Below are 15,946 nucleotides of genomic sequence, written 5' to 3' on the forward strand. Positions count from 1 at the left end.
CGAACAAAGGTAAAGGATGAAAACCAATGTTTGGCTAATTTGTGGTGGAGGAGGTTTTCTCTACCACGAAATTTTTTGTATCCATGATAGAATGGCTTATTATGGCTATTCAGTATGAAATTGTACATAATCAGATTATAAATCTAATTAAAACCACTTGCATGTCACTCTATTCTTAAATGTTTGTCATCTGAGTGCCGTATGTTTTATAGCTAATTTTCAAACGAAAATCATCCTGTATTTGGATGACAGTCATATGGATGTTTATCATCTGACGACGAATTCAACCATAAGAAAATCATCCGAAATTCGAATGCATATTGTTAAAGGGCTCGAGCAATGCAATAATCATTCGAAGTATTGCGGATGTTTTGGTTCAGTATACTAGAGTCGGTGTATAATGAGTCACGCCAAGAGTGAAGCCAAGTCTACCTATTGAACTGTCAAATCGGCTACCTATGGTGCAAAGTAAATAAACATTACGATGCTATGAAAGGTCTACGAAAGGTATTGCAATGAAATATAAAATAAAATTGAAGAAATCATCATAAACACGCAGCGAGCATTAAATGGTCATGGAATACGTTTGGTTTTGATCAGTAATAAGAATTTCTACTATTTTTTGATAAGATAATTTGACAAAATCTCTGATATTATGATTCACTACAGCCGCTATTTTTGGTTCTCGCTAGAAGTCATTTAAAGTTGATGTAGAAGTCCTCTGTTGCCAAGTGAAAAGAAACCCTAATAAAAATTGTATGGTTAATTTGCTTAACGACGTGTTCTGGGTATCATCCAAACCACTTGTGGAATAGTTGAATGATTTGGGTTATCGTTTGACTATGGTTATTTTTTATTAGGGAAGGGAATCCTTCGGAAACCGTGATGCGAGTTCAACTGTTTTTCTCTTGGCGTGACTCATTATACACCGACTCTAGTGTATACTATAGTGTAAGCAGGAATAAGCGCGAGTCTTTGACAGCTCAACATCATTTGTTTGTAAACAAAGGTGCATCCTATATCTACATCCTAAAATATTTCGGTGTACGGCAGTGTAGCACCGGTGTAGCTACACCGCAAAAACGAAAACGACATAAGTATTTTTTTAGAATTTTAATGGTAATGGTTAAGGAAGTCAGTTAGGTCAATGTCGAGGTTAAAACGCTGTACAGACTGGATAGTTAAGGGCCACCCACATTATTAGATAGAGCTGGAATAAGGGCGAATGTCGCAAGTGTAAACAAACTGAGGTTAATACATCACGTTATACTACTATTAAAATGCTACAAAACGATACACAGAAAAAAAAAGTTGTTGAATATTACATCCAAACTGCTGCAACCAGGTCAATCCATCGGTTGTGTAATATAACGTTGTACGATGTACATCAATTTTGCGAACAAAATTACATCCATTGATGTAATATTGTATCTGCTTTTTGCTATTACATCATTATTTCGTACATCAGCTTGAATTACATTGATCGATATTACCTTTTTTTTTGCTGTGTACTAAAAATGTTTGGACAAATAATGTACTTTCTTAAAAAAACGCAAAAAACATAAGGGCGAAACCAACTTTTTTTTTATTACAAATTGAGTTGGCTCTTACGGCCGCTTCCTCCTATATACATAGATGGGGCGAAACAGACATATTTTCTCCATACAAGGCGAAAGATATAATTTGAATATTTTCACTACTCCTTGCAATTACCGATTGGTAATGAAAAGAAAACATTGTTAATCCGATTGAAATGAGCAAAACCACCCCAACACATGAATTTATCTAGAATCCAACAAACTGCAATAGGTCGATAGTAACAAACCATCAGTAAAAAGAACGTAAACATTGAGGCGAAACAGACAATGTCAAAAACTAGCAGGCCAAACATAGGGGCGAAATAGCTTCTGTGAACGCAGCCGGGCGAATAACCTCAGGGCGATACAAGATACTATAAATCAAAAGGGCGCATGCAACATTTTCATTTTTTTCAAGCTGTAAATAAAAATAATAATATTTTTATTTATCTCACCATAATGCTAACCAATAATGTAATAATTAGGAACCAGGGGGCTGGCAACCCTATATCAATCCTATACGTTTGACAGTAGGCAACATCTCGGGCCTTATTTAAATACGGCCCGCCTGACGTATGCATGGTGGAAAGGGACGAAAAATCGTGTTATAAGCAGAAAGACAAGAGCAGATGATAGCATCAAAAACATGGCCGCTAGCCAGGCCCCTGTTAGGAACAGTTCATTTCTAGGAATAGGTTTATAGTTTAAATTATATTTAATAATGTTTGTTCAAAACTTCAGATTCATTTTTTTCAGTTCAAGCCTATTGCGACATTGGCCCTAATTCCAGCTCTATCTAGATTAGATCCGTTCGCGTTGCGTTGACGTAAATTTGACAGTTAGACAATAGATTTAGCTGTCACTTTGCCGAAACGCGTCCGATCCGGATCTATATGGCTTCACTTCCCTTTCGAAGGAAAGCGTGATCCTCGGCGCGATCAGAGATGTTATGCCTCAGAACATCCCGGCAGCGTCGACTGGGATTGAGAGGAAATCACGAGGAAATCACGCTTACCAACACCTCCGGTGCCGCTACTTATTTTTATTGATTATATTTCTGATTTTAATAAAATATATACAATAATCGAGCAACACAAATAAGAAAATTCCGAAGTTAATAAAAAAACTATGAGCACCTAGATGAGCACCCATTATATTTAAGTTCTAGAAATGATTATTTTTTACACATTTTGCTGTAAAAACCGTTCTTGAAAAATGTGTAAAAAATACACTTCTTTTGACGTTTGCTGGGTTTACACATAAATGTGTAAACGCAGTTTACACATTTTATGAGTAGGCCCCTTTTTTCACGAGATGTGTGAAATTTTACACATTAAAGTGTTTACGCTGGTTACCGTGTAATGTGCGTGGGCCTTTATAACATGTTATAACGGTTGTCAAATAATTGCAACACAGAAACCACCATCAAGATAGCGCTATAACATGTTATAACTCTGTAGTCTGAACGTACTATAATGCATGGTTTTGTAATGTCGGTCTACTTTATGTGGAATATATCGTGAATTCGTAGTTGGAAAATTAATTATTATCAATTCGTGCTATATTCCACATAAAATTGAACAGTATTACAAAACATTATTTTTACCTTACTGAAAATACCATAACTAAATGTAACTATTATATTGCGCGTTTCACACCAAATTGGACTAATAAGCGCGTTTTCACTTATTAAAAAGTGTGATAAAACTGCACGTCTAATCGTCTTGATGTCTTCGGTGCACTTATTCCTTATGATGCAAGCAATAAGTGCTCCGAAGACATCAAAACGATTTGACGGAAACGTGCACTTTTATCACACTTCTTAATTTTTTGGGACAGTCCCGTTTCAGATGCAATCAGCAATAACTGTTACCATTACAGTTCTCAACCCATTAATAAAAAGGATCCAATATAGTTCCCTTTCCAAAAATGTATGGAGAAATTTGAATGGTAATGGTTCTTCTAAACATTTTATATAAGATCCAGATCCAAAAAACCCTAATACTAAGGTTAAAATTTTGTCCCATTAAAGTTCATGTAAAGTTCCAAAACCATTTCAGTTAAAGTTTAGTAGGGATTATAAACTATTTTTTAAGCTATGGTTGGCGTTTATGCGGGAATACATATTCGTAATCTGCATTAGAAATGGAATGGAAATCCAAAATTTCATCAATTTTGATGATCTAGAACCTTTGAACTATTTTACATTAGCTAAAATCCCCATCTTATTACCAACCAGTGCAAACTAACGATTTTAAATAAGCTCATAACTTGACTAGCCTATTGGTCCAAGCAAATCGATTAAAGTACCCCATTCTAGTCGAAATTCTAGTACAACACTATGTTTGTTTTGATTCGCTATGAAAGTTTGATGGATAAAATGAGGGGTTCGTGGATTTTCCTATGTTTCGAGGGGTGCATCGATTAGCTTGGGACTAGTAGAGCTGAGCCAAAAAGTTGAGCACGTTTCTTCAGGACCTACTGGTTTTATACCTCTTATGTTATTACCGCCCCTTGGTGTGACTTTGTATGGGTGTGAAATGTCAACTAATATATAGGGCGGTTAACGGACCGTAAAGTAAAATATTTTAAATCGCTTATATTATGTCGATTAAGGCATTTACTTCTCCAGAGGATCATCACCTACCATTTACCACGAGCTCTGCACTCTCATTGGTGGAAAAATGAAATCACACTGAACAAGAACTAATCGATTTGTTTTTAGTCGAGTAATTCAAAAATGGGACATCACAAATTTTCGTGTGATTTTTTTGATAAAAAATGTGCAAAATTTCAACTCTACCGAGGGGGCAGCATAACCACGCAAACATCTGGCATGCGGGGAGTATTCATTGGATGAAACCGAAACTTTTTTCTTCCGACTGTTTCATCTTAGTATGCTTCTTTGATAATACCGGTAGGAGCTTACCACCATTAGTGTCAAATCGAGATGAATGTCTATGGGATCGATAGAAATACACTCAGGTCTTTTTTTACACGGGGGATACGTACCGTGTAAAAAAAAACCGTGTAAAAAAAACCTACGAGATTTTGATTTTTCGCATGCTTAAAGTTTTTAAAAAATCGGATTTTGATGCCATTTGTAATTAAAGCATGATATGGTCCATATAGACATATTTTTTATTTTTTTTTTATTTTGGACCTTTTAACAGTTGTCATTCTGGTCCTTTAGACATATTTTAAAAATTTCTGTATTTACACAAAAAATTGTGATTTTATTTTGAGTATGCCATACGATTACCTATAGCTTGAAACGGATAATGTGATTGGAATCAAGTCGATAGGTTGTATCGTTGTCGAGAAATCGTTAAAAACGTACCGTGTAAATCGTGGAAAACCGTGTAAAAAAAACCGTGTAAAAAAAAACCGCGTAAAAAAAAAACCGTGTAAAAAAGACTTCAGTGTATCGTTGTGCTCAGAAAAACGAAGCTCTTTCAGAGGATCCCAAATGGTATACCTATTCCATAAATTGTTTGGATGATACTCCGAACACGTCGTTAACTAGAATAACCATCACAATTTTACTAGCGTAATCATCAAGTAATCTTGGTAATCAGAATAATCTTCACAGAGTAAATTTGATGGTGATAGTAATCAATGTTGTTGGAAACCCCTTGACCCCCACGGTCCGTCTTATCCGCAGTTCCCCTACACGGTGTTTCGCGAAAACCCATTAATGGGTATAAAAATACCCATTTCCGCTAAAAGTGCCCCTCCTCATTTAATGGGTAAACTATGGTTTACTCATAAATGGGTAAATGGGTGGTCTGTCAATAAATGGGTGTTTTTTCACCCATTTTCTTATATTGTGTTTACCGTAAAATGGGTGAAAATATACCCATTTTTACAAATGGAGGATGCAAGCGATCGTTGATGTAAAAATGTTTTTAAAACATTGAAAATAAATGCAGGTGTTCCGCTCAAATTTTTCACGAAACATTATAATACAAATTATCCATTGTATTGACTTATCCGTAAGCCTCTCCAACGTTTTGGATTCTAACATTTTCCGGAGATCGTTGCTGCGGACAGTAACTGTTTGCATCGAGGTTTGCATTCCCAATGAACCGGTGACGGAAATGAGACGATAAAATTTCGAAGTGTTTTTTCACCCATTAATGGGTAAAAAATATACCCATTATTCAACCGTGAACTGATTCTTCAAATGGGTATTTTTTCACCCATTTTATGATTTCAAAATTCCCCCATTTTTTGACAGCTGCATACATGGTTTGAAAATGGGTATTTTTTTACCCATTAATGGGTTTTCACGAAACACCGTGTATAGTTCTCCTAAGCGTGTAAGTTTGACTCCATTTTGGTTAGCTTCAAGTAACCGTGAATTTAATTTCAGTATCTGGCACAGCACTATGTCCATAAACTTTCGTTAATCATTTTGACGTTCCTTCATTCCTCGTTGGTTCGGAAGTTTCCCATTTTGTCTTCCATGTTTACTTCTGTGTGGAACGTCACTGCGGTAGGAGGTGCTCTCTTTGTGCGTTTGTGCGGGCGTTTTAATTGCCATCCTTCATCAAAATCACCCGTAATTAATTTAATCATCCGTCGCGTTAGCTTGAAAGTGTCGCTAAGAAGTGTGTCCGGGTCCGTGCAACTAGCCAGTGAACGTGCGTGTGATTGGTTTTCTTTCCATTCGATCGGTCAAACAATAGTGCCCTTCTCAAATGATGCAGCAACCCGTTTCTATCAAATCAGAACCAGACTGGAATGATTTGCTGCTACCGGAACCGGATGGCAGGCAGTATGGCCTTCATCCGCAGCAGCAATTGCATTATAATCCACAGCTGCCACCGCAGCCACAACAACACCATTCGCAACAGCAGCAGCACCAGATGCAGCAAAGCCAGCAACAACCAATGAGGAATGGCAATCATCCTGGCAGCTTGCAGCAGGCCCAGCAACCACCCCCAAATCAACAACAGCAACCTCAGCAACAACCACAGCAGCCGCTGTCCAATGATCCGGTGGACAATGAACCGCTGGACATTATAGAAAATGTTGATTCCGACGATAATGACTTTGCCGAGGCGGAATCACTCACTTTGCAGCAGTATAAGGTTAGTTGCTTAGTTCATTGGCCATAGGTTCATGTAAATTGATTACGGTCCAAATTTACGTTTTGGGCTTCCATTCTAACCTTTTGTTGGGACTCGAAAAAGAGTAAAAAGGTTCCAATTTGGCAGAAACCTCCAGCCTGCAAACATAAAATTAATTATCCCTTCCTTGTCTGTCGTACGCATGCTCCCACCCGTCCACCGCGGTGGCATCAATCCGATTCGGTCGGTCGCTGTCTCACTTACACATCCGACGCTGCATACAAACACATCGCCATATACGCACGTGTAAACAAATAAAAAAAAATCTAAGGCCGACGCTCCGCTCAAGTCGTTTATTGACATTGGTAGTACTTACCCACCTACCTACATCTTTCTAACATCTACACTGAACCAAATTGTCCATACATCAATGTATGATTATTGCTTCACTTGAGCCCCATACGGATTATTTTTCTATTTGTGAAAGATTATCATTCTCTGATTCAGCTCTCAAAGCACAGAAGAACTGAATAGCATTAATTCTAAAACAGGATGATTTTCGTTCTGCACGCTGTAAACCATTATTTCTAAATCAGCATGATTATCATCTATTCTTGGAAGACTTGTAATGAACAAACCGTATGATTAACATTGAGAAAGATACGGACTCGTCATACAGTTTCAAAATAAATTGTCATGCAATGTTTAAATGAAATATAAGAGCAATCTGAATGAAAAATATATGGAAGAAGAAAGCTTATTTTACAGTTTAAAAATTGTGATCATAACGAAATATATCTCTTCTAAATCGTTGGAACTGTAAATTAATGTTGTAAATGAAACGCTTCTGTTTTATAAGTTGAACAATTGTTTTATTCATTTATGATAAAACAACCACACTAAATGCTGCACCGGGCCGGCCTCGCCCCTGGCGTCCCCATTGAACAGTGGATTCGCCGGTTCGGACTCGTCATCCACGGAATCAGACCCAATCACGTTCTGTAGGAACTTGTGCAATTTAGGATGTTGGCTCGGGTCACAAACACCTCAAAAAGCAGTTTGAAAATGTTGTCCAAAATCTGCTAAACGAGCTCACCAGCTGGTTGGTCTTGAAGATATCACTGGAAGATACATTTGTTTTGTTAGAATCGTATTGCTTGAAACAAAGGACCTCCCTCCCAGTAACTTACTGAAGTCTAGGATTTTGAATCAACCAGCGGATGTTGTTCTGATTACACGTTTCTGTCGATGGCCACTTGGCCAGTTTGTAAAACTCCACTCGTTCGGCGACTTGCCGTAGTACGAAAGAAGCAGTTTGGCGTTCTGGTACTTGCTTTCCTCAAAGTCGCTGACCACCTCCTCGAGGGGGGGCTGGATCGTGAACAATCCACGGGCACTGAAGCATTCGAATCAAACGGGAACGGAACGAGCAGATATTTTTTGCCACATGAATTCGAAAACTTTTTTCTCGTTCGCTTTTTGGTGACATTCCCCGTGGTATGCGAAAAAAACTGTGTACTGCTATTCGAGAGAGTCGCAACAAGCTGCGAAAAAATGGTAGGCCAAAACGCAATGGGCGACTGAAACGATATGAAAATGAATCGCAAGACAGTTGTTGTATGATTTTCGTTATGGGGTTCACTTGGATGATTTTAGTTCATTTCTGTTCTTGAATTCATTTATTGTTAATACCTTTCAAAATTTGAACGGTAGTTCATTAAGTGGTTGATGTTATTTCCTTTTATGATATGTATGATGAATCATCCCATTTAATGTCAATTATCAGTCAATCGGGTATCTCATATTATTTTCGATGTTAAAGAAATCGGATAGCTCTGAATGATTAATCATGCAATGACGACATGGTAAATTCGCTCAGTGTAATACGAATTTGGTAGCCACCACGTACCGTTAGTTTGATTTGTATGTGCGGGGGGTTGGCGTCTAGTTATGGACTTTGATTCAATCAAAGTAGGATTAGGGATGTTAGCTGAATGTTTTTTAAGAGGATTTAAATATACTTACTAGTTATTATAGTAGTAGCTTAAGCATTATTGAGAAATATCATTATCAAAAAATGTGCACGTTCCTAAAAGCGAATTTGTTATTACCGTCCCAGCACCATATTTGACGCGATTCCTAATCGTCACCACTTGTCTATTTTTAATCGTATTTCGATTTTGGTGAGATATTTTTAAAAGCTTTCTCATCCCTAGAGCACCGGAACTAATATTTGCAATGTTGCCATTTGAAAAATATTAATGGAAAATAGTCTCAAACGATCGAGTGCGTCAAGTTAGGAACCGCGTCAAATATGGTGCCTTCACGGTATTCTTTATTTAAATTTTTTGTACCTCACATCACAATTTTAGAGAATTATCATCACGATTTACGTGTATTCTTCTTGGAACTTTTTCAGTAATTTGGGAAATTTGATAAGAAAAGATTTCAAATAGGGGAAAAGCTATAGTATTGGCCATGTTCCTATTTTGGCCACCTTTTGACGATATTTCACGTTGTTTACTATTTTGAGATGTTCAGTTGCGTTCAGTTTGTTGGTACAAATCATACCCCAATAAAAAATACCATACCTGAACGATAACCCGAATGATAGAACTATTCCACAAATTGTTTGGATGATACCCTGAACACGTCGTTAAGTAAAATAACCATTCACATTTTATTAGGGTATTCATCGGTGTACATAAACATTTCGACCACAAAATGCACGAATATTGTAATTTAATCGGTTTTCTGATGTGTGGCTAAAATAGGAACCTATGGTCAGTACTGGTGCACTTCCCCTATATCATATTAATATGATATTTATCTTAATTGATTTATGAGTGTTTTAGTAGAATAATTGTATACCTTATTACGTTGTTTTTGCTTTTATATTAGTAATAAGGTATATAGGGTCAATGGATGTAATGTCGGCCTAAATGCCCCTAATTTGGGCCCATACATAAATTCAGCAATCGACTAAATTTTCAATAGCGACCAAAAATATCCATGAGTACCGTCCCAATAACGCGTTCATCTAGATAAAATTGATAAATAGCAGATTTGTAGCGATGGGCCCAATCTGAGATCCATAGGCCAACATTAGAGCCATTTTCCCTATGATATAAAATCGTTAATTTCAAAAATAAACGAGTGCGTCATCATTAGGAACGCGTCAAATATGGTGCTGGCACGGTAAAGAATTTCAAGAATTTTCACCGATATTACAGGTAGGATATTTCATCAACTCCGGGAGGTATCAGAAGTTCTAAGAATTTTAAGGATTGCAATAGGAGCTAAGTCATAGACTTTATAAGAGAATTTGTCAAGATATTGTTTCTCTTACAATTTCATGAGCTGGATGTAGAGTAATGGAAATTTAACCAATGTTTGTTTAAGGGACTAACTGTAGTAATTAATATATTTTTTTTTAAATCCTGAAGGTTTTTCATATTTAAAAAATGCATGTTTGTTATTTTCCTATTCCTTGTGTTAGATTAATTATGTTATTTTCGTACGAGGTAATAAATGCGTATAAGTCAAAACTTTTATTTCTGGTTTGGTTTTCCAAAATGCTTCATTACACACGTGTTAGGAACTTATGTTTTTTTTATCTATTTCGTTTAGGTTGAATCGCGTTAGCTTTACGGAGCCGAAAATTCATTGTTCATTATTTGTAACGAAATTCACTTATTTCTATGTCTAGTAGGAGTTGGGCCGAATACTCGCGACTTAGCTGAGGTCTGAGGGGTACAATCTTCGAATGATAGGATCAGGGAGGAGCTTGGGGTGGGGTTTAGTTGTCTCATCAGAGCGTTGTCGCCAGTATGAACGGTAGTGCGGTTCTAGAATCTTCTGGAGTTTGCCCGGCTATAGTGACCAGTGGGCGACGATGAGACTCATCGAGACGGGGGACAAGACAATCAAAAAGCTAATAAAGAGATACAAAAGACAAACGAATTAAATTCAACTCGTCTCTGATAGGGATATAGGGTTGTCTTACTTGGGCCTCGAGGGTATTCAAATGTCGCTCTCTGGCGGCGTCATTATCCGTACATTGCCAAACTGCGTGATCTATGTCATCGTAACCGTTTCCACACCGACAGATTTTGCTGTCCACGAGGTTTATTCTATGGAGATGTGCATCTAGTGAGTAGTGGTTGGACATAACTCTACTCATCACGCGAATGAAATCATGACTTAAGCCCAAACCTTCAATCCACGCTCTCGAATAAACATTAGGAATAATTGAATGTAACCACCGTCCAAGATTTCCAGGGTCCCAATCGGTTTTTCAACTCGAAAGGGTACTCTGCCGCACTAAATGGCTAAATTCATCATGTGAAATTTGCCTGTCATACAATTCGCCTTCCTGCGCGCCCTCCTTTGCAAGAAAGTCCGCCTTCTCATTGCCTGGAATAGAGCAATGTGAGGGGTACCATACAAAGGTAATCATATATGATCTCTCGACCAGCACACTCATCTGCTGTTTCCTTACCTTTGAAAGGAAATAAGATGAGTGCCTACCTGGTTGCATCGACCGAATAGCCTCAATCGAACTGAGACTATCCGAGAATATGAAGTAATGGTCTGCGGGTAAGTTGGAAATCATCCCCAATGCGAAGTTGATTGCTGCCAGCTCAGCAACAAAAACGGAACAAGGTTCCTGAAGTTTGCGGAAGGTGCTAGAGTTTGCATTGAAGACACTGAAGCCAGTGGATCCATTGAGACGGGACCCGTCTGTAAAATATCTTTTTTTTTTAAATAGCTCGAAGTTGATCGGGAATTCCATGAGCTGCTTGTTTCATGGTCAGATTATATTAAATTGAGAAACTACGATTGGCTAAGTGAGCACGGTCTGGAGTATAACAAGAAAGTCACATATCCGACGATATGTAGTGGTGGTAGATTCTCATAATTTATCAGAAATCCCACTGTGGCAGACAGAGTTGAGTTTGAAATAATAATTAGAATTTCATACTAAACGCTGTCTACCATACCCAGAACTTCTGAAACTGCCGGGACTTTAAGAAGTTGAACCATTGGCCCTTATTACGAGTGTCACTTCACGGTGAAGTGATTGCCGTGTAAACAAAATGGGAATCACTTCACCGTGAGTGATAAGTTGTCACTTCACCGTGAAGTGACATTGATAATAAGGGCCATTAAATACTACAACAATTTCTGAAATCCTTCAGAGAGTTCTAGTAGTACCCTGATCTCTGATCTTAAAGTTTTGTTTGCTTCGAAGGCTCCTTAGGTTCCGGAAGTTTCTGTAATTTCCAAAGTTTATGATTCTCTGGAACTTAATATACATTCTGTATAAACAAAAATTTCCAGTTTTATCTGCAATTCTCAAATATAATAGTGCATTATTTGCTTTCACCATTATTTGTTTTCAGAGGTACTGAGGTTTTCTGGTGTGCCAGTGCCATAAATTCCATAGGCTGGTCATCGGGAAAATCTTTTAAAAAAATACCAAGTTATGAAGCTGACTGCGACATTGGTTGGTTAGTATATTTAATTAAGAGGCTTTTCAGCCTTTGGCTTGTTCGTCTCTATCCGACATTGGTAGAAGTTATAGATCAACATTGAAATTGGTCATGGCATATTTTTTTAAAACACTTGTTGTTGTGAATAGCGTGGACTTGTAACCTGAATATGGGCTATGAAAAGTAGTGGATTAGTTAGAAAATCTGGAATATCCATTTCCGCAAATTCTTTATATTTCCTCAACTTCAAAAGCTAAAAAATCGCAGCCAGACACCGGACAATGAAAACTTTAATAATGAATATTTTTCTATGGCTTGCTATGAAAATAATATAAATCACTTACCCTCTAGCTTGTCCATCGCTGCTCTGTTACAGTATGGAATGTAGTTTCTCAATTTTTCTGTTAAAATTCGCTTAGGCAAATGGCGTCCATCAACGAAGCAGAAGTTTTTTTTACCCATTAATGAGTATAAAAATACACATTTTTTGACTGGTACTACATTCTTAAAATGTGTATTTTTTTTTACACATTTTTAGATCTCCAAATTTACACATTTTTTGACAGCTGCATATAAATATAAAAAATGTGTATTTTTTACTCATTTATGTGTTTACGCTGGTTACCGTGCAGAGTAATGTAAAACCCTCTAATTAAAGTATGGACGACTGTCACCACAAAACTGAAAAATAAGCTGTTCCAATCGAGCAAAGCGGTGCATTTTGATGGTTCGATTGGAACAACTTTTATCAGACGTCCATACTTTTACTGTAGGACTTTAAAGTAATGCAGAGTTACTATGCACGGAGAAAAAATACTACCCAAAATTTGAAATCTTTTTACTTAATTTTGAGTTGAGCTTCTCACTTGCACTCGTTATTGTTGTCAAAAAAGGAACGAGAGAATCGATCCAACGATATGGTTCAGCCCAATAAGTTACTTTTGAATAAATTGCATATTCTCAACTTTGCGTGAATTAAACTTAATTTTGAGTAGAATATATTTATTTATTCGTCAATCAATCAAATCGTAGACTACATATTAACATTAGGTCTTATGATCTATGACTTCGCAGGGTTCTGATATATATTTTTTAATTTTGTTGAGGGCATATTTAGGTCAATCATTTCACAATCATCTCATTTACCGGTCCAAATTTATCGTAATTGGTTCGATGGCGATCTACTGCGAACAAGTGTCGATTGCTTAATTGTGGGGAGGTGCATAAAAATTTAATCTTGACAATAGATCAGCTGAGTCAATGCGTTGCGAAATGATATTGTTTAATAAAGCAATCTTTGCGTAATCCCGGCGTTCTTTCAATGTTTGAATGCTGATCAACAAGCAACGTGCTTCATATGACGGGAGAGGATGGACGGCTTCTTCACCTAATTTACGTAGTGTAAATAATAAAAATTGGATTGACTCTATTCGTTCTTCATGATTTTTCATATAAGGTGACCAAACAACGCTACAATATTCTAATATTGACCTCACATAAGCAACGTAAAATGATTTTATTGTATAAGGATCTTTAAAGTGGAGACCGAAACGTTTTATAAAATTAAGCATATTGACTGCTCTATAGATGTATTATTGTGTGATAATGGTCCACAAATGTCAATTTAGAATCTAGAATAACACCTAATAAATCTCTTACATTTCCACATTTTTGAACATGTTCATTACCTAATGAAATACGAAGATTTTCTTTGTTTAGTTTCAATAAACTTTTACTACACCATCTGTAAAAAAAACATGTACACTCAGGTCTTTTTTTACACGGGGATACGTACCGTGTAAAAAAAAACCGTGTAAAAAACCTACGAGATTTTGATTTTTCGCATGCTTAAATGTTTTTAAAAAATCGGATTTTTTTGATGCCATTTGTAATTAAAGGGTGATACGGTCAAAATTTGGTCAAGGGAAAACGCGTGTAAATCGGTGAAATCGTTTATTTAAAAAATCAAATTAAATTTCTTTTTCAAGTTCAATTAGTATAAAATTCAGGAAAAATATTCAGTTAGGCTTCCGCTTTTCCAAATCCGAATTGCCGGGCCTTACGCTTGACCCCTGCCATCAGATTTTGTACAGCCACCTTGTCCACCTTCTTCGCCGCAGAAAGCCAGTTTGCCTTGAACTGCTGCTCGCCCTTAGCAGTTTTTTTGGTCTTCTTTAGATTCCGCTTGACAATAGCCCAGTATTTCTCAATTGGGCGGAGCTCTGGCGTGTTGGGAGGGTTCTTGTCCTTGGGAACCACCTGCACGTTGTTGGCGGCGTACCACTCCATGGCCTTTTTACCGTAATGGCAAGATGCCAAATCCGGCCAAAACAGTACGGAACAACCGTGTTTCTTCAGGAAAGGCAGCAGACGTTTATTCAAACACTCTTTCACGTAAATTTCTTGGTTGACAGTCCCGGAAGCTATGAAAATGCTGCTTTTCAAGCCACAGGTACAGATGGCTTGCCAAACCAGATATTTCTTTGCGAACTTTGACAGTTTCATGTGCTTGAAAACATCTGCTACCTTTCCCCTTCCTTTTGCCGTATAAAACTCCTGTCCCGGAAGCTGCTTGTAGTCGGCTTTGACGTAGGTTTCGTCGTCCATTACCACGCAGTCAAACTTCGTCAGCATCGTCGTGTACAGCCTCCGGGATCGCGCTTTGGCCGTCGTATTTTGTTTATCATCGCGATTTGGAGTCACTACCTTCTTGTAAGTCGATAGTCCGGCTCGTTTTTTGGCTCGATGCACGGTTGTAGACGATACACCCAGCTTATTTGTGGCATCTCGGAGAGAGAGGTTAAGGTTTCGCTTGAAACTACCGGCAACTCTCTTTGTCGTCTCAGCGGCTTCCGGTTTTCGATTTCCCCCCGATCCAGACTTCATGGCTGTCGACAAACGTTCCCCAAACACTTTAATTACATTTGTAACGGTTGATTTGGCAACTTTTAGCGATTTTGCCAACTTTGCGTGCGAGTAGCTCGGATTTTCGCGATGCGCGAGCAAAATTTTGATACGCTGCTCTTCTTGCTTGGACGGCATTTTGACAACTGAAGAGTGAATTCCAAAATCAAAATAGGAGCAACATTATACACACACACACCTTCAAAATGAGGGGTGTTCAGGTTTTTTAAATGCAAAATTGAAAGAAATACGTCAAGTTGATATTGACCAAATTTTGACCGTATCACCCTTTAAAGCATGATATGGTTCATATAGACATATTTTAAAAATTTCTGTATTTACACCAAAAATTGTGATTTTTTTTTAAGTACATATGCCATTTGATTACAAATAGCTTGAAACGGATAATGTGATTGGAATCAAGTCGATAGGTTGTATCGTTGTCGAGAAATCGTTAAAAACGTACCGTGTAAATCGTGGAAAACCGTGTAAAAAAAAACCGTGTAAAAAAAACCGTGTAAAAAAACCGCGTAAAAAACCGTGTAAAAAAGACTTCAGTGTATTTCATTCTGAAACACATTCATATCGTTATCGCTTCCTATTTCTAAAAATAGCTTCATATCATCAGCGTATATAAGTACTCTAATATTTTTTTTAAAATAAGAGAGACGTCATTGATATACAAAATAAAAATAAAGAGACATAGCGATCAACTTATTACGACTTAATCCAGGTGAGGAGCTTCATCTCAATTCCGATTTTTTTCTAATTTTAAAATCAGCATTGCAATAATCAATTCTGTCAAACGCTTTGCAGAAGTCCGTATATAGAGCTTCTACTTGGTTACCTCTATCCATTGCATTTAATACGAAGTCCACAAATTCCAAAAGGTTTG

The 15,946-nt window shown here is 37.4% G+C and overlaps 1 protein-coding gene across 1 annotated transcript in view; it reads left to right on the forward strand.

Moving 5' to 3' along the window:
- The first annotated feature begins 6,057 nt into the window (after positions 1–6,057).
- LOC135709481 (putative mediator of RNA polymerase II transcription subunit 26) overlaps positions 6,058–15,946 on the forward strand; it is an 86,136-nt gene continuing 76,247 nt past the window's right edge. Inside the window, exon 1 of the mRNA XM_065231846.1 lies at positions 6,058–6,673. Within this exon, the coding sequence (XP_065087918.1) occupies positions 6,281–6,673 (393 nt within the window). The 5' untranslated portion in view covers positions 6,058–6,280. The remainder of the gene's footprint in view (positions 6,674–15,946) is intronic.

This window comes from Ochlerotatus camptorhynchus, unplaced genomic scaffold (assembly GCF_037179485.1).
Source record: "Ochlerotatus camptorhynchus isolate MF236.1 unplaced genomic scaffold, CSIRO-AGI_Acam_v1.1 ptg000361l, whole genome shotgun sequence".
Lineage (NCBI taxonomy): Eukaryota > Metazoa > Arthropoda > Insecta > Diptera > Culicidae > Ochlerotatus > Ochlerotatus camptorhynchus.